Raw genomic sequence first — 24,536 nt, 5'->3', positions numbered from 1 at the left:
GGAGGCATGGAAGAGAGTGGACCAAAGAATGGAGCAAGGAATGAGGAGCAGGAGAGAGAGCAAGAGAGCCTCAGTGGAATTCAGAGGGAAGGACAGGAGGATGACCAAGCAGGCAGACATCTTGCTGGTCATCATGGGCCTTTTCCAGAGCAGCTGTGACCAAATGGACAGGGCAGGTGGCTGCCAGGGGTGGGCATGTTGGGGAAAGGGACAGTCGGCAAGTAATTGCCACGTGAAGAAAACAAACAAACAAAAACTGTCTTGGAGAAGGCGAGCAGGAGGGGTGAAGGCACGGGCATTTTCATTTGTAGAGGTTTTGTCCAAAACGGGTGAAGGGAGCACACTGAACCTTTGTGGGCGTCATGTTTTCTCCTGCATCCTCTTTCAAAGAGTTCATTCCTCTTCAGAGACTTGTAATTCTATTTTCACAATAGAATTGTGTGTGTGTGTGTGTGTGTGTGTGTGTGTGTGTATGCATATGAGAGTAGTATCCGTGGAGGCCAGAGAGGGCGTCAGATCTCCCTGTGAGCTGTCTGATGTGGGTGCTGGGAACTGAACTCAGGTCCTCTGCAAGAGTGGTACATGCTCTTAACCTCTGAGTCCTCTCTCCAGTCCTCCCCTTTCAAAACTAATTTTTATTTAGTGTGTGTGTGTGTGTGCATGCATGTGAGTGCGCGCGTGTGTGAATATGGGTGCACACATGCCACAGTGTCGTATAGAAGTCAAAGGACAACTTTGGGAATTAATTCTCTCCTTTCACTGTGGGACCCAGGGATTAAGCTCAGGTCCTGAGGTTTACAAGGCAAATGCTTTTTTCCATTGAGCCATCATCCCTTTGGCCCCCCAAACTCATGTCTTCTGAATACTTTCTTTGATGTTAGTGTGTTCATTTATTTAGAGACAAGACCTCTCTATGTAGCCCAGGCTGGCCTCAACCTTGAAATCCTCCTGCCTCAGCCTCCTGCCACCAGGCCTGCCAAATATTACACAGTTTTATTCCTAAAGCCATTTCTTTATCCGGAAGAGACTGCTCTTCACACTCACGCACAAAAAGTGCGTGACAGGAAGACAGCTGCTAGAAGCTTCTTCGGGGCTCACTGAAGGTACCTTTTGGCACTGCTTTTGCTTATAGCTCCAAGGATGCTCTGTAGAGACTCCAAGGACTGCAGCTGAGGTGACCGAGGAGTCAGCCGTGTGTTCTCAGGGTGTGTGACAATTGCAGCCCCCTCACTGTCCTCTGTGACTGTTGTGAACCTGAACCTTGACGAAGGCATACGTCACAGCCATTGTCATTCTGGCCTCTTTCTCCTAGTGTGTGCACAGAGACCTGGCAGCCAGGAACGTGCTGGTCACCCATGGGAAGGTGGTGAAGATTTGTGACTTCGGACTGGCCCGAGACATCCTGAGCGACTCCAGCTACGTCGTCAGGGGCAATGTGAGCCGTTTGCTTTTTGTCACGCATACAGGAAACATCTGCACTCTCTGCAATGAGCTTTTGATTTATGGCAGCACAGGGGAAAAAAATCCTCCCAGGGATTTACTTATTTAGGCTGAAAGGTTGTTCTATGTTTGATACAAGTTGAGCAAGAGAGCCACATGTCTCTTCCTGGGCTGGCTACTTAGAACAGATCCGCTAGGGTTTGGCTTGTGGTCTTCCTGTAAAAAAAACAACAACAACCAAAACTGCCCTTCCTTAGACCTGTTTCAGTTTCCTTAGCTACAAAGATTGTTGAGTTATGTTTCTGATCATGTACAGCAGGCTTTTTTCTTTTCAGAACAGGAGCACACAGATGTTAACTCTAAAATTTAAGGACACTGTAGTTAACTATTAGTATTTGTTGTCCTGTTACTATTATATTAATTCAGGAAGATCTAAAACATGACTGAATTTGCTTGTTAGAAAAGAAAGAGATGGGCTGGAGAGATGGCTCAGTGGTTAAGAACATTGCCTCCTCTTCCAAAGGTCCTGAGTTCAATTTCCAGCAACCACCTGGTGGCTTGCAACCATCTGTAATGAGGTCTGGTGCCCTCTTCTGGCCTGCAGACATACATACAGACAGAATATTGTATACATAATAAATAGATAGATAGATAGATAGATATTTAAAGAAAAGAAAGAAAGAGATGCTGGGCACATGTCTTTAATCCCAACACTTGGGAGGCAGAGGCAGGTGGATCTCCAGGAAGTTTGAGGCCAGCCTGGCCAACAGAGTGAGTTCCAGGACAGCCAAGGCTGCACAGATAAACCCTGTCTTGAAAAACAAAACACAAAGAAAAAGAAAAAAGACACAGAAAAGATAAAGGAAGAAAGATAGGGGCCTAGTGTGATGGCTCAATGGTTGAGAGCACCTACTGTTTTCTCACTGGACTTAAGTTTGCCAGCACCCGTGTCAGGAAACTCACAACCATCTGTATAACTCTACTTCCAGGGAAACCGAAGTCTCTGGCCTCCTCCAATATCTACACTCATCCACATAGTTACACATAACTTAAAATAAATTTAAAGTGTGGTGAAGGAAAATAAATGTTTAAGAACGGAAGAAAAAGGTAGATAGATGATAGATAGATGGATAGATAGGTAGATAATAGATAGATGATAGATAGATAGATAGATAAATAGATAATAGAGTAGTAGGTAGATATGTAAATGATTAAATATATATGAAGAGAGAGAGAGAGAGAGAGAGAGGAGGAGGAGGAGGAGGAGATGGCTCAGCAGCTAAAAGCACTTGCAGCCAAACCTGAGGACCCGAATTCTGGCTCCCAGACCCACATGGTAGAAAAACCAGAATCCTGTAAGTTAACCTCTGACTTTCACCTGTGTGTTGTGGCATGCCCCAATGCCCACACACATGCATTTGAATAAATTAAAACATAATTCAAACAGTTTTTGGGGGGTAGACAGTTTCTCTGTGCATCCCTGGCTGTCCTGGAACTTGCTCTGTAAATCAGGCTGGCCTCAAACCCAAGAGATCCACCTGCCTCTGCCTCCCGGGTGCCAGGATTAAAGGCATGCGCCACCACTGCCTGGCATGATTTTTTTAAAAATTACTTATTTAAATTCATTTTTTCTGTGTGCGTTGATGTGAGAGTTTCAGATCCTTGGAACTGTGTTACAGACAGTTGTGAGCTGCCATATTGTTGCTGGAAATTGAACCCGGGTCCTGTGGAAGAACAGCCAGTGCTCTTAACCGCCGAGCCATCTCTCCAGCCCCATGGCATAATATTTTTAAAGATAGAGAGAATGAGGGGCTAGAGCGATGGGGGAGCAGTTAAGAGCACTGACTGCTCTTCCAGAGGTCCCGAGTTCTGTTCCTTGCACTAACGTGGTGACACACAGCTGTCTATAGCAGGATCTGATGCCCTCTTCTGGCAGAGAGTCATACATGCAGATAGAGCACTCATATAAAATAAATAAATTTCTTTTTAAAGAATAGAATGAATGAAAAGAGCAGTAAGGCAGTGAGGTGTCACTCGGGCATAGTGCTCTTGCCTGGCCTGTGTGAGGCTTTGGTTCAAGCCTCAGAATGAGGAAGGACTCACACCTGGATTTAAAGCCCTAAGCTGCTCCTCCTTTGTTCATTTGGTGCTGGGGGTCTCTCTCAGGATTAGCACCCTATTCGTGAAATAACAGCTGCCAAACCTGGCCCTGTTCCTGCTCTGTGCCAGCTCTCTCAGGTGTTTTACAATCGTGCTTCAGTTCCGAAAGTACCCACTCTGTGAAGAGGAAGTTGAGGCAGCGAGAAGCAGCCTGCCTGTGGTTTGCTCAGTGCATGGCTCTGAGCACGTAGTCTGAGTCTGCATCACTCACAGTAGTGGCATACCTCCTGGAGGATTTGAATTTGCCCCCTGGGTTCCTGGAAATCAGTAGAACCAGTGTCAATGCCCTTTACTAAGGGTAAATGCTCCAAAGCGTGAAAGCATTTTCATCTCCGATGGCTTAAAATCGGTCCCCCGAGATCAAAGCGGCAGTGACTGTTTTGTGTGGCCCTGCGGTTTCCACCCCACCACCGGGTTCACATGTGGGAAGGTGAATTCCATTCAGAACCTTCTACTAGTGAGTCTGGTAACCCAGGCTGGCCCGCTTGAGTCATTCCGTGACCCCATTTGCATAGGATTTAAGAGGGGGTCTCTTCCTGTTATTCTGCTGTTGCCTGGCTGATTACATATACCCTAAGGATTCTTGACACCAAATCAGAACAAAACCCTGTGCGCCCGTCACTGTGTCTCGATTCAGATCAAAGGCTGCACAGACCGAGGCACGGCCCCTTTCACGCTGCTGGAAGTTACTCAAGCCACAGAGGACAACCTAATGCTATTTCTAGATGTGATGACTTAAGTCCCTTGCCAGATTCTCAGGGATAACGCTTGCACTCAGTTCTGAGAAACGCTCTGGCAAAGGATTCTGCTCATTGACTTAAACTCGCTTCCCTCCCAGCAAAGGATGAGTTCTTCCTTAAAGGAGAGGCTTGCCAATTCCAAGCAGAAGCCTCTGCCCGAGAGGACTTTTAAAGAAGTGTATTTTGCTAGGCATGGTGGCATATCAAATATCTGCATTACAATTCATAACAGCAGCAGAATTACACTTATGAAGTAGCAATGAAATAATTTTGTGGTTGGGGTCACCACAGCATGAGGAACTGTGTGAAAGGGTTGCAGCATTAGAAAGGTTGAGAACCACTAGAACTTCAGTTCCAGGGGACCGGACGCCCCCTTCTGGCCTCCTCTGGCACTGCATGCACATAGTACACTTACTATCTATGCAGATAAGCACCCATATACATTAAGGTAAAAACAAAAGCTTTAAAATCCGTGACTCTGCGCATGGGCACTTTTCACCATTCTCTCTTGTATTTGATGCAGGCGCGGTTACCTGTGAAGTGGATGGCACCTGAGAGCTTATTTGAAGGAATCTACACAATCAAGAGTGACGTCTGGTCCTACGGAATTCTTCTCTGGGAGATATTCTCACTGGGTATGTGTGCACTTGGCAGGTCTCCCCAGGCTCTGGCTTTGCGTCTCCCATTCCTCCTGCACCTCTCCTGCACCATCTGTCTTCCAAGTCAGAGGGCGGGTGGAACACCACCCGGTCGCTCCCATGGCTTCTGGTTGGTCCAGCTTCTGTTGCCACTGTATGTTAGTTGCTGACATGCTGAGATCTGCCTTAACTATTCCAGGTCCACTTGAAGCCCTCAGTCCAGGTGGGTTGGCCACTGGGGAGTTCTCTTTGCCTGTTTGTCAACAGAATATGTAAACAAGACAAACAAACCAACCCGCGTTTGTGTGACCCCATTGAACCTGTGTTTCCCTCAGGTGTTAACCCTTACCCTGGCATTCCCGTCGATGCTAACTTCTACAAAATGATTCGGAGTGGATTTAAAATGGACCAGCCATTCTATGCTACAGAAGATATGTAAGTACAGTCAGACTGGGGGTTGACAGAGGACATTTACTATGTGCTGTAAATCTTCCAAATGCGTGACAAAAAAAAATTCATTGCCTTTTTTGTTTGTTGGTTTCTGGTTTTTCAAGACAGTTTCTCTGTCCTGGAACTCACTCTGTAGTCCAGGTTGGTTCTGAACGCAGAGATCCGCCTGCCTCTGCCTCCCAAGTGATAAGATTAAAGTCATATACTACCACGCCCAACTAAAAATCACTTTCCTATGATACTGCTTAGGTCTCTTTTTATTCTTTTCAGATTTATTTGTTAATGTGTCTGGGTGTTTTGCTGGCATGTACATCAACACACCAGAAGAGGGCAGCTGTAGATGGTTGTGAGCCATGTGGGTGATGGGACTTGAACCCAGGACCTCTGGAAGAGCAGTCAATGCTCTTAACCACTGAACTATCTCTCCAGCCCTTGGTTGCTAAAAGCAGAGAAAGCTTGGAACAGTGGCACTTATCTCTAATCCCAGTGTAGATGAGCTTTTCCTTTCAGGCCACCAGCTCACAAAAAAATGACAGGGAGATTTATTATTAATTATGAAGCTCAGCCTTACCTTAGGCTTACTCCTAACTTATTCTTGTAACTTAAATTAACCCATATCTTTTTTTTTCTTTTCTTTCTTTCTTTTTTTTCTTTTTTTGGTTTTTCAAAACAGGGTTTCTCTTTGAACATATCCAGAAATTAGCTCTTATAGACCAGGCTAGCCTTGAACTCACAGAGATCTGCCTGCCTCTGCCTCCCGAGTGCTGGGATTAAAGCTGTGCGCCACCGCCGCCGGGCTCAATTAACCCACATCTTTTAACCTACATTCTTACGTAGCTCGGTTCCCTTTATTCTGCACTGCCCTTCCAGTTTCCTCTCCGCCTGCCCGGAGACCCTCTCTGTCCAGGAGTCCCTGCCATGCCTCCTGCCCAGCTATTGGCCATTAACTTTTTATTAAACCAATCACAGTGACACATCTTCACACAGTGTAATGGAATATTCCACAACATTTCCCCCTTTTGTATAAATAAAAAAGAAAAGTTTTAACTCTAACATGGTAAAACTATAAACAATAAGAACAATTATCAGGTAAGAATTACATTCACAATGTCCAGTCCATTCTCATTTGGGGAATTTAGAGAAAAATGTCCCATTTTCTATCCTCTTACTCCAAAGTGCTATACCTAAGCCACTTTTTGTCTTGACTTGTATTACCATTCTAAAAATACCTTTTTAGAACTTAAAACATCTTTTTAGATAAATAACTTGTTTTTATTTTTCTCAACCTTATAAATTTTACAACTCTTATGTATGTTTTTTTTTTCTGAATTTGGTAATAAGGAAAACTATAGCTATCTAATTTTCAATTCCCATCAGAGACCCAAGAAGGATAAAATATTACTTGAGTAAATAGGAAGTACAGAGAAAGCAATTTCCAACACTATAGAAATGACAGAGACATCTGACTGCCTGGACTCACCCCAGGATTTCCCTGCAATGACACATCTTTACAAAGTATGAAGAAATATTCCGCAACATCCCAGGATGCGGGAGGCAGAGGCAGGTGGATCTCTGTGATTTGAAGTTAGTCAGATTCACATAGTAAGTTCAAGGACATCCAGAGCTACATAGTGAGACCCTGCCTTGAAAAAAAAAAGTCAACTAATAAACAATTTTAAGAGAGAGAGGAGGAGGAAGAAAAAGAATCAGGAATGGCAAAGGATCACTTGCCTATAATCTCAGCACTCCAGAGATGAGGCATGAGGCAGTAGACCATAAACAAACAAGCAAGACAAGCAGAGTTAAATTCAGTTAACTTTGCTGTCCTAGGGTGCAGTACTCTGGGGCTTAATTCCTTTGCTTGAAGCATCTGCAGTTTAACTCCGCCTCAGGCAGCGTCCAATGCTGGCGTAGTTTGAAGGTTTGACTCCGCCTCTTGCATCATCCAGTGCTGAGGTGCTACAAATTCTGATACTTAGTTTCCACAAAGCTAGCGGGTCATGCACAAGCTGTTGCACTCTGCGGACCGGATGCTGCCCCTGCGTGTGGACTGCGGATGACAGTTCGTTTGAGTCCATTCACCTCTTCTCAATGCGGCCTTTGCTATCTTGCTTCACAGATACTTTGTAATGCAATCCTGCTGGGCTTTTGATTCAAGGAAGCGGCCATCCTTCCCTCATCTGACTTCGTTTTGGGGATGTCAGCTGGCAGAAGCAGAGGAAGCGGTATGTAGAGATGCCGGCTTGATGATAGCCATTCCCAAGAAGGAGGTGTGTGAGAGACAGGGTGGGCACCGTGTCCCTGGATCCAGTTGTGGCAGGCAGTCTTTCTCACCTCAGTTTTCAGTTTCCCGATGACTCTTTCACAGCTGTGTGGAGGAAGACCTACTTCTTTTGTTCCTTTGTTTTTGTTTTTGGTGAGACAGAGTTTCTCTGTGTAACAGCCCTGGCTGTCTTGGAACTCATTCTATAGAGCAGGCTGGCCTCAAAGTCAGAGATTCTCCTACCTCTGCCTTCTGAGTACTGGGATTAAAGGGGGGGGGGACATAAGACCACTGTGATTTCATCCAGCTGATTCTTACGTTCAAGTTCTTAGGAATCAGGTGTCGTGGTGCGTGCTTCTAATCCCAGCACTCAGGAGGCAGAGGCAAGTGGATCGCTGGGAGTTCAAGGACAGCCAAGGCTGCACAGAGAAACCCTGTCTCAGGGATGGGGGAGCTTTTAAGGGTCCAGTGCAAAGTACTAGACCGCTAAACAAAACTTAACTGCTTCAAAAGCCGCCGGCCTTCTCAAACTCAACATGAAGCATGGTCATGGGCTCCCCCCAGCTGGGTCAGGGTGGCTGTGGGAGCTGGGAAGGGCTCTGGCCCGATGCTGTGAGGCCCCATTCCAGCTCTCCTGCCTGCTCCTCAGTGATGATGGTGAGTCCCTTCTTTGGCCTCGGTGTACAATGGCTTGCAAAGCTAGCTGATCCTCTAGCAACAGGACCTTGGGTTTCCTCACTAACTCCTTCTCCTTAGCACTGTCAGCTATGGAGAGAGCTGTTCCAGTTGTGAGCCAAGGATGGAGCCTTGAACGCTCAAAGCCCAGGTTCAGATCCTGCCTCCACCACTTCCATCTCGTGTAGTGTGTACTACTTGACACTTTAATGTGGACATCTTGTGGGGTCAGGATTCTAGTTCTATAAAGCATAATCCATCTGCCCCTTTCCTACTTTTCATTAAAATGAGTGGCTGTTATTTAAGAAAATAAAAATATAAAACCGGTGGGAGGTGCTAGAGAGATGGTTGAGGGGTCAAGAACACTTGTGCTTGTGCAGAGGACCAGGGTTCACTTCCTAGTACCTACGTTGTGGCTCACAATCACCTATAACTCCAGTTCCAGGGATCCGACACCCTCTTCTGGCGCATATGCCAACAAGCAGGCACACACTCATTGTGCTTAAAAAAAAAGTAAATAAAACTTTTTAGAAGCTGAGACTCTCCAAATTCATTGTTTTTTTAAGATTTATTTTTTCTTCATGTGTATTAGTGTGTTTGGGGGATCTTCAAAAAACAGGAGAGGGTATTGAGGCCCCCGGAGCTGGAGTTACAGACAGTTGTGAGCCATCATGTGGGTGCTGGGAATTGAACTCAGGCCCTTTGCAAGAGCAGCCAGTCCTCTTAACCGCTGAGCCATCTCTCCAGCCCCTACATCCACAATTTTAAATGGTCTGTATAAAAGTGAGTGTTGTTTAAGTCCTTTGCTTTTTGGCACGCAGGTCACCCTTGCTCTCTTCCCTTTTCCAGATGTACCAGAACATGGGGGGCAACGCTCCAGAACATCCTTCCATCTATCAAAACAGGCGGTCTGTCAGCAGAGAGGAAGGCTCCAAGCCACCATTGCCACAGGCCCAGGGGAAGGAAGATTCATAGAGAAAGAAGTTAGAGAGGAGGCTTCGTCCCCCGCCACCCTAGACAGGCTGTAGATCGCAGAGCCAAGACTAGCCTCGCCTCAGAGGCACGCCCTACCGGCTGCTGCTTTGCTGGACTTTTCTCTAGATGCTGCTGTCTGCCATTACTCTTGTTTCCAAAGTGACTTCCACCCACCCCTCGCGTGGACAGGAAGAGCCAATAATGAGATTTATTGGTGAGGCTGCCTATATTGGGAGGCCTTCCCAGGCTGTCTTGAGGGGGAAACCATGTATCTAAACTATAGTATATTCTTGTAAATACATAAAAACAAGACAAAATTAAAAAAAAAAATTTGCTAAGGAGAAGCTAAATATGATTTTTTAAAATCTATGTTTTAAACTAATATGTAACTTTTTCATCTGTTTAGTGATATATTTTATGGATGGAAATAAACTTTCTACTATAGAAATGGTGGTCTTTGAGCCTTTATCCAAGCTGTTTAGGGGAGGCCCTAACTGGGGCTCATGACTTCCTGCCTGTGTTTTCATGTTTTTGTCTTGAGCAGGTGCATTCTGGGAGAGGCTTCCGTGTTGTCTGTCTTTGCACTAATTATGTAGCCCAGGCTGGCCTCAGACCTGAGATATTGGGGTTAATAGCATGCATCCTCACGTCTGGCAGAAGGTCCACCTTTCATCAGACTATCAAAGGTACCCGAGTCCACGAGGCTCAGGACAGCTGTTGCCATGTCCGTTCTGCTCCTTGTAACTCCCTTTTCTCCCCATTGGCTCTTGATCTTTTGAAACTGAGCAACCTCCAACCCACGGGCTTAGACATTTGGCATGCTTTGTCCCCTAGCATTGCTGGATGCCGCTAGGTTCTGTCTTTTAGATCTCGTTTTGTCCTAAGACAGGACCTCATGTGTCCCAGGCTGGACTCAGATCTACTATGTAACCGAGGATGACCTTGAACTTCTGAAGCTCTGTTTATTAAATGCCTTGGGTTCCTCAAACCCACAAGCCCTTCAAGGCACCATTCATGTTTTGATGTGGTGAATCTGACCCGAGACAGTTAGAAGCCTTCAGAGTTTGTCAGTTTGTGTCTGGCTTATTTCATGCAGCACAGTGTCCTCAAGACCCATCCATGTGTCAATATGTGTAAACATTCTCTTCCCTTTTAAGGTGACATACTTTACTATGTGCACATAGCATGTTTTATTTGGCCATTGATCTGTCAACAGACCTTGGATTGCTTCAGCCTCTTGTTTGCTGTAAAAATTGCCACTGAGAACATGAGTGTGGAAATACCTCTCTCATTTAAAAAATTGTCTTATTTTGAGATAAGATGACTACTATTATTATTATTATTGGTGTTTTGAGACAGGGCTTCTCTGTGTCACAGCTCTGATGATCCTGGAACTCCCTCTGCTCTGTAGACCAGGCTAGCTGACCTCAGACTTAGAGATCCACCTGTCTCTGCCTCCCAAGTGCTGGGATTAAAGGTGTGCACCACCACCTTGCTGGGGCAAGGTTTTATTATCTACCCCAAATTGGCCTTGAACTCAGGATCCTCCTACCTCAGCTTCCCAAGTGCCTGCCCCGCTCCTCTGCCCTGGCCATCACTCCTGTCTCTGAGAACCTAGCATGGGACCCCAGACTGGCTCTCAACTTCAAGGCAATGCTGAGGGTTTTGTTGGATTTGCCTTGTCTCTACGTTAACCCACCAGTGGCCTTTATCGATTTATATTTTTCCATGGTTTTGATGGAACTGGAGGAGAGAGCGGGGCTCCAGGTATTTGGCAAAACCTCTTGAAATGCTCGTGATGAGGTGCATGCTGACGGCAATGAGGCAGAATGCTGATGTGCTAACTCTAGCAATCTCTCTTCTCTCAAAGTGATTCCGCCCAGGATATGTGCACACTCTGTCCATGACATCTCTGTGGGTGGAGTCAAACACTCAATTTACACCTGGAGTCGGCTTCCTTGTGTGCAACGTTGAAATCACCAAAGGACTTCATTTCCATGAAAATGAAGTCTTTTCAACAATGAGGATCCTAAAAGAGACAGACGTGAATCTAATATACATGGGAAGTAGAAAAAGACAAGATCTCCTGAGTAAACTGGGAGCGTGGGGACCTTGGGAGAGAATTGAAGGGAAGGGGAGAGGCAGGGAGGGGAGCAGAGAAAAATGTAGAGCTCAATAAAAAAAAATCAATTAAAAAAAAGAAACTGTTTTTATAATATTCCTCTATTTTATTAAATCTGATCATTCTACTAAAAAAGAAAGAAAGAAAGTCTCTTGTTTGTGAGTGTTACAAAAATGGTATCAGAGTCTATGTATACTACCAAATACTTCTTTCTCTTAAGAAGCACAATCTTGGGCCTGGAGAGACAGTTAATAGTCTGTAGCTCCTGCAGGGACCTGAGTTTGGTTCCTGGCACCCACCCCTGGGAACTCCCAATCGCCTGTAACCCCGGTTCTAAGGGATCTGACACCCTCTCCTGGCCTCCAGAGATGCACATGGTGTACCCACATTCAGGCATATACAGAGACATGAAATAACCCCAGAAATCCTGTTTCTAAAGCACAATAGACTTGCTCTTCAGAGATGTATTCGTGTTATGCGGTGAGCATCCCTAACCCCCAACCCTGAAGCCCAGAATCTGAACTCACAGAACACGAGCCGAGCCGTCACATACGGAAAATTCCATGCCTGGCCCCTGGAAGCTAGGATGAAAGGGAGCTCATGTTATTGCACCGAGCTACCATCAGGCTGTGCACATAAGGCACACACGAGGCGTAAATGGATTTCGTAAATTATATGTATGGAAATACTCCAATCATGGCAGATTTAGAATTCAGTTCCACCATTCTAAGTGAGGGTTGTCCCACCTGTTTAATATTTTCTGACGCTCCTCGTTTTGCTGATGTCTTGTGTAAACACAGTCCTTGGTCACCATGGTGGCTCATTCTCAAGCTATTATCATTTAAATATGCTGCTGGCCATGTTGGGGAGAGGTTCGTGGGATCTTCACAGAAAGTAAAGTTGGGATTATGCTCATGGTCTCTTTAGTTTGGGTCAAGCTGTGTCCCTGATGGGATCCCTCTTCTTTCTTTCCTTTCCTTCCTTCCTTCCTTCCTTCCTTCCTTCCTTTCTTTCTTTTTTTTTTTTTTTCAAAGAAAGGTTTATTGAATACACTACAAGAGGTACCCAGCTGGGCAGTAACAAGAGTACTGCTATCCATAACTTCCCACTTTAAACGTTTTTCAGAATTTTATATCTACCCCTCTCTCTTCCCCCTCTAATTCCTCCCATGTCCCACCCCCACTGCCTATCAAGTTCATGACTGACATCTCCTATAACTATTGTTTTACACACACACACACACACACACACACACCCTACAGAATCCATTTAGCGGTGTTCATATGTACATGTGTTTAGCCCTTGGTTGCCTTTACAATTGGTCAAAATGCAGAGAATAAGTGACCCTGGTGTGCGCAGCCCCTGGTGCCCACACAATGCAATTCCTACACCCAAGCCACAGGAGGCACCAGGAACGTGGTTGTAGAAAGAATTTAAGAGCCAGGGAGGACCAGGACACGTGCTTGTAGGCAGGACAGCGAAGCAGCACCCATTTGATATCAACAAATGGCCCCAGCGTCTGTCAAGGTCTCACCCTCCTTAACATCCAGAAGTACTTTACGGCGATTGTGCCAGCAGATGGCGCCCGAGCACCACCGTTTCTTAAACGGAGTCCCAAACACCAGGCCTGACTAGTTACCGCCCCTTGGTTCCTGGAAAGACAAATACTAAGCGAAAGGAAAGTCTTTGGAGATAATTTACCCAGGGTGCATCGTTTTTGGATTCACGGTAACGAGAGATTCTTGCGCTGCCCCTAGTCCAACACTTACTGAGGTCCCCCTGAGATCAGAGCCTCCTGTACCCCTTCTTCTCATCCTCACACCCTCGATAGTAGGTGCCTTCCTGTCTGGGGCCCCAACCCAGCAGTCTCCGGTATTCCTTCCTAATCTTTCCTATGCTCTTTTTCCGTGAAGGATTCTCCTGGTAATAGCCTTAGCTGAACTCTTTGGCCTCACTGTCGTCTGTTTGCTTCACTGCTCCTGTGGAAAAGCACTTAACCAAAACAACCTGGGAGAGGTTATCATTGAAAGAATTGAAACTGGCGGAACCTGGAGGCAGATTTGACACCCTCTTACGTAGGTACCGACACTCACGTGTGTACACACATAGAATACACCTAATTTAAAAAATAAAAATGAGGCCGGACAGTGGGGACGCACACCTTTAATCACAGCACTTGGGAGACAGAGGCAGGTGGATCTCAGCGAGTTCGAGGCCAGCCTGGTCTACAGAGTGAGTTCCAGGACAGCCAGGGCTACACAGTGAAGTTCCGCCTCTATAAAACAAAAATAAACAAGTAAATTAAAAAATCTTTTTTTTAAAAAAAAAGGAAAAAAAAATAACACACAAGGAGGCGGAACTCCCCCTGAGACACCTCACCCTGTTTCATATGCACTAATGATCTGTTGTGTTGAACATCTGGGGTACAAACAAAGATTAAAGCACGGTACCTAGCCTCTAGAGCAGCGGTTCTCGACATGTGGGTCAAATGACCCTTTCTCAGGGGTCGCAGACCAGATATCTTGCCTATCAGATATTCACACTGCAATTTATAACAGTAGCAAAATCACAGTTACGAAGTAGCAATGATACAAATTCTCTGGTTGCGGGTCGCCACAACATGAGAAACTGTATTGGAAGGTCTCAGCATTAGCAAGGTGGAGAGTCATTGTTCTAGAGCAGCAGCAAGGAAAAAAGAGAAATCAGCTTCCAAGGAGGTGGACCTGTGACCTGCCTGAATTCCCAGGAAAAGCTTGCCCGGGAACAACCCTGGTTCCATTCCCAGTATCCACGTGCTGATCCACGATCACCTGTGACTCCAGTTTCAGGAGGTCCCACCCCCTCTGCTGGCTCTGACGATGGCCAAACTTGCTCGGGAACTTTCCTTATGCAGAAGGCCCTGCTCTCCTGTCCAGGGCCTGAAGCCTGGGTGGAATAAAACTCAGTGGTAGAATGCTTGCCTAGCACATGTGAGTTCTGTCCCCAGCACATGTATCATCCCCTAGCACCAACAGAACCCTGTGTTTACGCATTGCGGGAACATTCTGCACAGGCTCCTCCCAGAGGCATTTAACCCGGCTGGGCTGGTATTGCACAAGGCGAGCTTGTGTTGATCAGCAAATACAAGCCTGCGAGGAAGAGTCGGTGCCACTCACTGGAGGAGAGCAGAATCTCAGCCATGGACATGGAGAAGGTCAACACCATGGGCTTCAGTGAATTTGTGGATGTGTTTGGGAACGTCATTGAAAAATGTCCTCTGGTCGCAGCTGCTGTTTGGTCCCAGCGTCCATTCTCTGGCTCGGAAGACTTGGAAAAACACTTTTTCGATTTTATCGATGCTCTTCCAAGGTCAGGTAAGACTTCAGGCCATGCACACAAAGCGACTTTCAACATAGTATAGAAAAATATTTTAGATTGATTTAGCCCTGTTGCTTATACTTACTGTTATCTAGCTGGTTTTATTGGAAGGGTCAGCCTTTTAAAGTGCTAAGAGTGTGTCCGGTAAGACAGCATGGCGAACATTGGAGCCTGAAGGTCACGAGCCGGAACGGGGTAAAGGCCTTGGTGTGTTAGAGGCCAAAGGACAGTCTGAGGCTAGCCCCTTTCAGCCACCCAGGGTCCGACTTGGCAGTGCTCTGGGTGCAAGAGAGAGGACAGCGAATATATCTCAGGGACCCCAAGGGGAATGCAAAACTGGCTCCTTCACAAGAGAAAGCCAGTTTGGAACAGACAAGGAAAGTACAAGCACTCAGATCCAAGGTTCTTTGGGGGAAAGAAGAGACGCTTAAGCAAGTGGTGTGTTCCTAGGAGAGAGAAAGCCCTGAAGCATTTGGGGCTGTGAGGTTGGGAGAAGAGAAAGTAGGGGTTCAGACTGGTGCCCGAAAGGCACAGAGGCCAAAGGCATGAAGTCCTTGCTCACAGGCTATTTGGATTCCAGAATAAGTCTGACATGCTTTTGGGGACTTCAGGCAGGAGGGTGACCCTGTGGGCTCACAAAGGGACAGGCACACACTGCTGCCTTCAGGACAATGCGACGGCCAGTGATTTCCCACCCTCACCTGGACGTCCTCATAAGAGAACTTACCTAGGAAGAATGGGGGTAATGTTACAAAATCAAGCCGAGGGCTGGAGAGTACTCAGCAGGTAAGAGCACTGGCTGCTCTCCCAGGGGCCTGGAGACCGAGGCTCAGCACCCACACAGCTGTCACAGTTTTGCCTCTGAATGGAAAAACCTGATGTCCTCTTCTGGCCTCGGTGGCCATCAAGAACGCATGGTGGCCCTAGCCCATAATCCCAGTACTCACTAAGCTGCATTCAACCCTTCCACGTTGTTTCTATCAAAGGAAAACCAACAACAACGACTAGTAACTCAATGTCTTTTAAGGCTCCATTTTTAAAATAATGAATCCAACATGATTTTTAAGATTTCCTTCTCTAACTATGCGTGTGACAGAGTGTATCTCTGTGCGACTTGTGAATGCAGGTGTCTGTGGAGGTCAGAGAGGTATCAGAGCCCCGGAACTGGAGTTATGGGCCGTTGTGAACCACCTGATGTGGGTGCTGGGAACTGAACCCAGGTCCTCTGCGAGGGTAGCCAGTGCTCTTAACCACGGAGCCATCTCTTGACCCCAATCTAGAGGTTTTTGAAGAAAATGACGAAACTAGAAGTCAATCCCACGACTTCTGGAGGATTTTCTAGATAACCTAAAAACAAAATTAGAAAGGTGTGCAAGTGTGTGTGTGCACGCACGCTTGTGCGTGTGCATGTATGCACTCACACATGCATGCACACGTGCTGTGTGTGGTACATGTCTGTGTGCACACGTGTGGGGTGGGTGCACACATACAGGAGAACTTCAGGGGTCTTCCTCTTCCACTCGGCTTTTTCCTTTGAGACAGGGTCTCTCACTGAACCCAAAGTTTGTTTTAGCCAGAATGACCTGCAAGCCTTGGAAGAATCTGCCTGTACCCGCCTTCAACACTGGAATAGGCAGCCAAGCAAGGCTTTTGTCCGGGGTGTTGGGGACTCAAGTTCTCATACCCCCGTGCAGTCTTTTGCCTTTGGACAACAAGGAACAAACTGGGTAATAGAATCTTTGCAGTTTAAGGGTAGAAACGACCTAAAGGGGGTGCCTCACTTGATGTCTCTGTTGCTGTAACAATTTTGGGATCGAAAGTGTTTGTATGAATTACACTTCCCGCATCACAGTCCTTGTGGAATTCAGGGCAAGGAGCTCAAGGCAGGAAACTGGAGGCAGAAACTGAAGCAGAGACCACGGAGGAACTGTTTCTGAGCTTGCTGTCTCTGGTCCTCTCTGCTTCCTTTCTTATCCAGTTCAAGTCCAGCTGCCTAAGGAGGGCACCACCCACAGTGGGCTGGACCCTCCCTCATCCATTAACAATTAAGAAAATGCCCTACAAGCCAGGCAGTAGTGGTGCATACCTTTAATCCCAGAAGACAGAAGCAGGACGATCTCTGTGAGTTTGAGGCCAGCCTGGTCTACAGCGAGTTCCTGGACAGTCAGGGCTACAAAGAGAAACCCCATCTTGAAAAACCAAAGAAGAAATGGGAAGAAAAGAAAGAGCAAGTGCCCTGCAGACATGGCCACAGACTGATCTAATGGAAGTAATTCTTTGATTGAGGTTTTCTCTTCACAGATAACGAGTTAGTTTGTGCCAAAGTGATGAATATGAAGTATCATGGGGGTGGGGGTGGGGTGTGTGGATGAAACACAATGTTAATCCTAGAGAAGGATTTGTTTGTATTATGCTTTTAAAATAATTTATTTTTGTTTTATACTCATTTGATGTTTTGCCTGCATGTACTTCTGTGTGAGGGTGTCAGATCTTGGAGTTACAGACAGTTGTTAGCTGCCATGTGGGTGCTGGGTGCTCTGGAATTGAACCCAGGTCCTCTGGAAGAGCAGCCAGTGCTCTTAACTTCTGGACCATCTCTCCATCCTCATGGGTTATCTTTTAAAAGGAAGGGAGGGAGGAAGGAAGGAAGGAAGGAAGGAAGGAAGGAAGGAAGGAAGGAAGGAAGGAAGGAAGGGGAAAAGAAATAAAGAGAAAAAGAAAGAAAAAGAAAGAGAAAGAGAAAAAACTCTCTACCTTTGACAGAAAACTGATTTTTTAGAGTACAAGTGAGATTGCCCTCTCCTTTAAGTTAAACTATGATGTATAGTGGCCACTAGATGGCAGTAGAGGATTACTATTGGGCCCGAGCCTCACCTGCTAATTTAGTATGGCTAACTTATCAACTCTCACAGTCCTAAGCATAGGAGGCAGCTGTGGTTAAAGGAAAGGAAGGGAGGTTGAAACCACAGGAGCTCCTAGGTCTCTCTCTCTCTCTCTCTCTCTCTCTCTCTCTCTCTCTCTCTCTCTCGCCCCTTCTCTCTCTCCCCTCTCTCCTCTCTCTCTGTCTTTGTCTCTAGCACCCTCCACTGTGCTAGAGATAAAGACACACACACACACACACACACACACACACACATACATACACTTCTATCTTTGCCATACCAATACAGGTTGTTTGTACTGTGGTTGGGGTAGTGGGGATGGTGAGAAGCTGCTGACTGGCCAGGAGAGAGAGCTAAAGTCAACAAGATTTAGGTAGGTGGGTTTGCCAGATGGAGATCAAAATCAATAAATGCTAAAGATAACCCCTGAGTACCTTGTCTGAGTGGCTGTGTGGAGGTGCTATAATTTTCTGGGGTACAGAAGACAAAAAGAAAAAAAAAACCGGGATCTTGTTAGTTCTGGTCCTAATAAGAATTCAAATGAAGGTGCTGTGTGTGCTACTGGATAAGAGAAAGGAACACGGTGGAACTAAGGACAAACTAGACCGGGGCCATGAAAGAGCTTATTGCACTTAAAACTGCGTGACTGACTGTGTGTGTGTGGGGGGGGGGTGCTTAACTAGCAGGGGAGCCTGAGCGTAACCCCTGGCATGAGACTAGAAAGATTTAAACATGAACCGGATGAAAGTTTGGATGGCTGGTTGAGAGGTTGTCTAGGATGTGGAAGCCTTGGGTTTGGCTCCCAGGACAAAGCACAATCAGGCACAAAGGCTGTATGCCCAGCACTTGGGAGATGGACTCAGGAAGGTTATCCTCAGCCATGTATGGAGTCTGCAGCCAGCCTGGACTACAAGAAAAATTTAACAGAACAAAAGAAAACCCCTAGACAAGAACACTTTGTAAATAAGAAAGGGAGAGATGCGAGTCCCACTCCTTTTAGTGCGAACATCTGGGCTGAGCCACACAAGGACAGGCACATGAAGCAAGTCAGGGCCAAATGACCTGCTTGGGAAAGGTTGGAGGGACGATGCCAGGGCATGGCCCATGGGCTCAGGCTAGACTGCTGTCCTTAATTGACTCAGATGAGGGCAGACTGGTTTGTGTGAGGGGTCGGAGACTTGATAGAGTGACCTGGAAGGAGATGCGCGGAAGTGAGAAGGTCAGAGAAATAAGAAAAAAACGGCTTGGAGGGAAGCCCGGAGCTCCATGGGGGCTCTTGCTCTGCCTTTGGGAAGCCTGGTTCTCAGTGGCTCCCCACTGCGGAATGGGGAGGGTGTAGAAAGCATGCATGATGTTGTAGATGTGACATCTGAGAAGGAAAGTCACAAGTAAACTCAAGACACCAAAACCAGGAGCTGAAGAAATGGCTCAGTGATTAAGAACGCTTACTGCACTAGCAAGGGATCCCAGTTCAGTTCCCAGCACCCCGAGTGGCTCAAAACCACCTGAAAATCTAGTTCCATGGGTTCAGATGTCTCTTGCCTGCAAGGGCATCCACAAGTATGCCGAGTCGCGTGCGCGCGCGCACGTACACACACACACACACACACACACACACAAACTAAAAACAAACCACCGGAGGAAGCGCTGTGGACTGACCCCTGAGCATGCGCAGTAAAGCCACTGGAGCCCCTGGGGCAAGGGGACCTAGAGGCCTCCTTGAAACTCTGAACAAGAGAGAAGCGGTTGGGTGTGTGCATGGCACCCACTTGTATGTCACACACACACACACACACACACACACAATTCAAAACAAAGAAACCACATGTGAAACTCGGTGTGGGTAGTGCATACGTGTAATTCCAGCACTTGGGAGGAAGACCAGAGAAACAAGGGCATTGCCTTGGCTAGATGAGACTCTGTCACCAAAAGAACACTGTGGCTAGAGAGTGGCTCCGAGATTAAGAGCAAATACTGCTCTTGCAGAGGACCTGAGTTCTGTCCATTCCCAGCACCCACACCAGAACTCACAACCAATCCTCTGTAACTCCAGCTCCAGGGGATTGGATGCCTCAATAGCAGGCAAGTGTGCATGCTTCTGTGCACACACTTGTGTGTAAACACAAGAAAATTTAAAAATAAATTTTTTAAAAGGCCTCCTTTTAAAAGGTCTCCTTTTGGGGCTGGTAAGATGGCTCAGTGGTTAAGAGCACTGACTGCTCCTCCGGAGGACCTGGGTTCAATTCCCAGCACCCACATGGCAGCTCGCAGCTGTCTGTAACTTCAGTTCAAGAGAATCTGACATCGTTATACCAATGCACATGAAATAAAGTTAAATAAAGTTAAAAAACCATACTATAAATAAATAAATAAAAGGCCTCCTTTTAAAATAACTCTGGGAGGGTAAGAACACTGGTGAAGAAACTGGTCTTTACTAGATGACACAAGACCATCCCTTGTGCCAGGAGTGGGGGCCCATGACTGGTGTAGACAGAGGGGTACAGAAGGGCCACAGTGGGCTTCTAGGCAGTTGCCCCTTGCTCAGAGGGTCCTGTTGTCAGCTCTGCTCTTCTCTGGACTCTCGCAGCAAGTCTTCTTGGTGCCATTGCCCTCTGTTCCCAGTAAGCAATACCTACCTGCTCCTCGCCTCTTCCTGACACCCAGTGACACAGCTGGGAAAATCAGAGTTTCCATGGGATGTTATGAAACAAATGAGAGTGCGGTGCGAGAGACTGCCGGGCACTGGGCCACCCATGTAGGGGAGACTCAGGAATGCGAGCTGACTTCCAGTTGCCAGCCTCCTATTGGGATTAATGGCCGCAGCTGTGGATACCTTGAAGGAGATACAGTGCCCATGGGAACTAGCGAAGGCTCTTGCTGTATATCCGTGGGCGCTAGCCTCTGCAGTACCCAAGGGACCAGTGATTTGGAGCACCTAAGGTGGGGACCGTGACTGGGCAAGCCAGCCAGCTTTATTTCTGTAGGCTACCATTCCAGTTCTTTCTTGTCTGTGTTGCTGAAAGGCGCGCGCGCGCGCGCGCGCGCGCCCGTGTGTGTGTGTGTATGTGTGTGTGTGTGTGTGTGTGTGTGTGTAAATTTCGGTTCCGCTAATTTAGCGTAATTTTCTTCTGCCCTTTGCTCCATTCTATTCTAGGCCTCTTTTCTCTTCCCCCTTCTTGTCTTCTCTGCAAGAGTGGAAAACACATCTCACTCCTAGGCAAACATTAACCCAGACGATGCTTTCAAGAGGGGAAGATAAACCTAGGAGTGAGAAGTGAGGTGTAAGGGCAAGAAGGTTTGGGGGGGTGGGTGGCGCTGCTAGGCAGCCCGCACCCGCTCCACGCATGCGCAACAGCAGGTTCCTGAGGTGGGGGGAGACTTCCCACTCCCGTGAAGCCCACCAATAACTGCTTCAATGGCAGCTTGAACTGACCCGGGAGCACACGCAGTAAAGCAATTGGATCCTCCTGGGCAAGGGGGCCCAGAGGCTGCTTGTTTCAACTCTGAACAAGAGAGGATCGATGTGGGTGCGCAGTCTTTTAGTAGCATAAATGTGCCCGACACCCCTGCAGCTCCCCTGGAGCAGCCAAGGCTGTCTGCCCATCCTGGGATTGGATGGATGTGGGGAGAACCTGTCCTGAGTGGCGTGGCAACCGCCAGTCACTGGCATCCCAGGTGGGAAATTTAACACACACATTTTCGCACCACACGGAAAGCTCTCTGGGCTGCAGAAGAGAGAACTACTTCTGAGCGTGGTGGTCTAGAATTAGGGTGCCCATGACGGCGGGGGGGGGGGGAAGGGGGGAGAATGGAAGTAGTGACCAACTCCTATTAGCCTTGCAGAGACAACAGGCAAGTCATTAAAGCGGCCTGTGGGCTTAGAGCGAACTGTGTACAGGTGCGCAGCTCAGTGACCTTGGGCAGATGAACTAACGTTTGTTTTCTGAGCCTTTGCTCAATATTCTTTTCTAAAATGGATTTAATTTTTATTTATGCGGGTGTGATTGTATGACACTCGTTTGTGCGCCGCGGTGCCCAAGGAGGCCAGAAGAAATGGTCGGATCCACTGGAGCTGGAGTTGCGTATATAGAACACAGGCCACGGATTTGCTTTGGTGCAGGCTCTACTTTCCATCCTGTTATGGGGGCGGGGTGGGGGAAAACTTTTGGGGAAGGGGAGGCTGCACCATATTTAAAGGGGGTTTTCCTCTTTGAGTATTGAGATACAACTTACCAAAGGGTGTTTTAATTATTTCCCATTTCCAACAAAGCCGCACCTATTCCCACTGCCAAAGGGAGATAGACTCCTACCTGCTCTCTGGAGATGGGGTAGAAAGGCATCTCAAAGTTCCGTTTTCCTGGACTTGCTATGAACATGAACTGCTTGTGCGTTAGGTGCCAGGGTATGGGGAAATGAGTTATCTTTAGTTCTCCATAATCAGTAAATTAGGTGTCACTGCCCTTCTTTTACGGAGGGCCGCCCTTCAGGGCACATTTGAGATCTTGTCTAGCCAGGGAATTTCAATTCGCGTTCTTTACAGTGTTTAAACGACGCGACCTGCCAGGACTGCCGGCCGGGAGTCCCCTTGAATTGGAACCCCTGGCGTCACAGCAAGACTTTCCCAAAGCGTGAGGCATAGAAGAACAAGAGCTTTCGCCCACGCGGGCTCTTTTGGGATCTGAAGTCAGACAGAGCAGGAGTAACAACATAACCCCAGAGTGGGTGATTATAATTAAAGAAACAAAACAAACAGAAGGAAAACAAAAACAATAATAAAAAGGCAAGCCGCTTTCATCAAGAGCGGAAGGATTTCGGTGAAATGGGTTTCTTTTCGGTTAGCTCGCAAGGCTCATTGACTGTTTCATCCCAGAGACCCAGAACTCACACTTAGAGTTCACAAAATCTAGGTATTTATTTGTAAAGCCTCACGGACCCACTCCGCTCCTGTCTGTTCTTCTTTGAGTCAGAACGAAACCCATTCCAGGACTTTAGGCGGAAGTCTTCAGGCCTTCGCATCCGGCCCCCTTTCAACATCAAAGCCCCCCTGAGAGCAAAGGACTTTGAAAAGATAGGAGTAGCTAGGACTTCTTATCGCTTCCCAACTCTCCCAGAGCAGGTCGTAAATTCCCAGCCTCTCCGACTGCTCTCTCTCTCTCTCTCTCTCTCTCTCTCTCTCTCTCTCTCTCTCTCTCTTTCTCTCTCCCTCTCCCTCCCTCCCGACCTCCCTCCCTTCCCCCCCCTCCCTTCTTCCCTTCCTCCCTCTCCCCGCCCCCCCTCCTGTCCAGGATCCCCCTAGGTCTGAAAGGCCAAACCTGTTACTCGCGCCCCGCCCCCAGGTCCTGGCGGGGGACGGAGGGACCCGCATCCCGTTATTGGAGAGGGACACCACTACCCAGGCACCCAGTTTGGCTTTCTGAAGCGCAGGGAGTAACCCTCCGCTGGTGCGTGTCTGTGCTTCTCCGCAGGCCAGGAGGGCATCCTACGCTGTCACCCGGATCTAGCTGGCCGAGATCTGCAGCAGGGCACGCTCACCGCCGAGTCGCTGCGGGAACAGAGCCAAGCGGGCCTCACCAGCCTAGACGCAGACGACCGGCTGCGGCTGCGGCTGCGGCTGCAGAAGCTCAACGCGCAGTACCGCGAGCGCTTCGGTTTTCCGTTCGTGCTAGCTGCGCGCCTGAGCGACCGCGCCGAGGTGCCCCAGGAGCTAGCCCGCCGGCTTCGTTGCCAGCCTGAGTCCGAGCTGCGCACCGCCCTGGGCGAGGTGAAGAAGATCTGCCACTTGCGCCTGGCGGATTTGCTGGGCGCCGATGCCGCCAAGGTGGAACCGCTGCGGGGCTAGGGATCCGAACGCCAGCAGGATGCGCCACGGAGGGGACTTGGCGCAGCACACCCTTCGCCGGAGGTTGTCTCCGGCCTGGGAGGACAATCCTCTCACCCACACAAAGGAAGTGGAGAATTGAAGCAATCACACGAGCAATGAATGCATCCTTTGTGCACTCATCCACATGAACACGCGTCGCCAAAATATATCAAAATTCTAGAGAGTTTAGCGCTTTGCCCCGGATTTATCCAGATCGCTGCCTCATTTATTTCTCCATTCGCCTTGCGGTCTACCGACACTACAGCTTTAGCGGATTGAAAGCTCCCATCCCGCCCCCCCCCCCCGCCCCCGTTCTTTCCTGATAAACAGGAACAGGCAATGCAAAAGGCACTGAAAGAGGAGTCTTGCATTCCATAGCGATCTTTCTTTTCCCACTTCATTTGATTTACCTGACATTTACACGTGAGCAGAAGCGACTGTCTCACTCTGAGACACCCATGAAAGCTGAAGTTGGGAGGGGGGGAATTCAAACATTGGTTTTGGTCCCTGGTGATCATTTAGCATCTAGTTGAGTTCTTCTACTCAACTACCAACTTGGGAAAGATGCCCTGCAGAGTCCAGTGTGTGTGTGTGTGTGTGTGTGTGTGTGTGTGTGTGTGCCCAAGTTGGAAAGTTTTGGTGGTCAGGAGCCAGTGTCACCCTTGTCCCTCCAAAAGGTCAGCCTTTGGTGGTGGACTGGACAGCCCTGCAAGCCATCCAATATTAAAATAGCAATACTCATTGGACAGCCCTGGGTGTTGTGAAGCCCTGGATGAAGATGGTATCCCATAGTGCTGGTAATATGGGGGTAGGGATGATGCCGATAGAAATCTATAAAAACAAGTCAGATTTGGGAACCTGGAGATCCAGAGTCAGTCAGCCTGCTGTGGTGTCTGAAGAAGCAACATCGCCAGCAGGAGAGACCATCACAACATCCCCCCACCAGAGAGAAAGGGAAGGGGAGTTAATGAGTC

The 24,536-nt window shown here is 47.8% G+C and overlaps 2 protein-coding genes across 2 annotated transcripts in view; both read left to right on the top strand.

The window, feature by feature from the left end:
* Positions 1-9,789, top strand: part of Flt3 (fms related receptor tyrosine kinase 3) — an 86,638-nt gene extending 76,849 nt beyond the window's left edge. The window contains 6 exon segments of the mRNA XM_087902621.1: positions 1,313-1,435; positions 4,864-4,975; positions 5,314-5,413; positions 7,548-7,653; positions 9,216-9,326; positions 9,328-9,789. Coding sequence (XP_087758747.1) covers positions 1,313-1,435; positions 4,864-4,975; positions 5,314-5,413; positions 7,548-7,653; positions 9,216-9,326; positions 9,328-9,354 — 579 coding nt within the window. The 3' untranslated portion in view covers positions 9,355-9,789.
* A 4,749-nt stretch (positions 9,790-14,538) lies between these two features.
* Positions 14,539-23,751, top strand: Urad (ureidoimidazoline (2-oxo-4-hydroxy-4-carboxy-5-) decarboxylase). The gene is made up of 2 exons (XM_048418619.3): positions 14,539-14,816; positions 23,168-23,751. Exons 1-2 carry the CDS (start codon positions 14,642-14,644, stop codon positions 23,539-23,541), a joined length of 549 nt encoding a protein of 182 aa, XP_048274576.3. The 5' UTR covers positions 14,539-14,641; the 3' UTR covers positions 23,542-23,751.
* The last annotated feature ends 785 nt before the right edge of the window (positions 23,752-24,536 follow it).

This window comes from Myodes glareolus, chromosome 2 (genome assembly GCF_982192425.1).
Source record: "Myodes glareolus chromosome 2, mMyoGla1.1, whole genome shotgun sequence".
Classification (NCBI taxonomy): domain Eukaryota; kingdom Metazoa; phylum Chordata; class Mammalia; order Rodentia; family Cricetidae; genus Myodes; species Myodes glareolus.
Note: the sequence above shows the minus strand (reverse complement) of the source record. Positions and strands in the feature narration are given on the sequence as shown.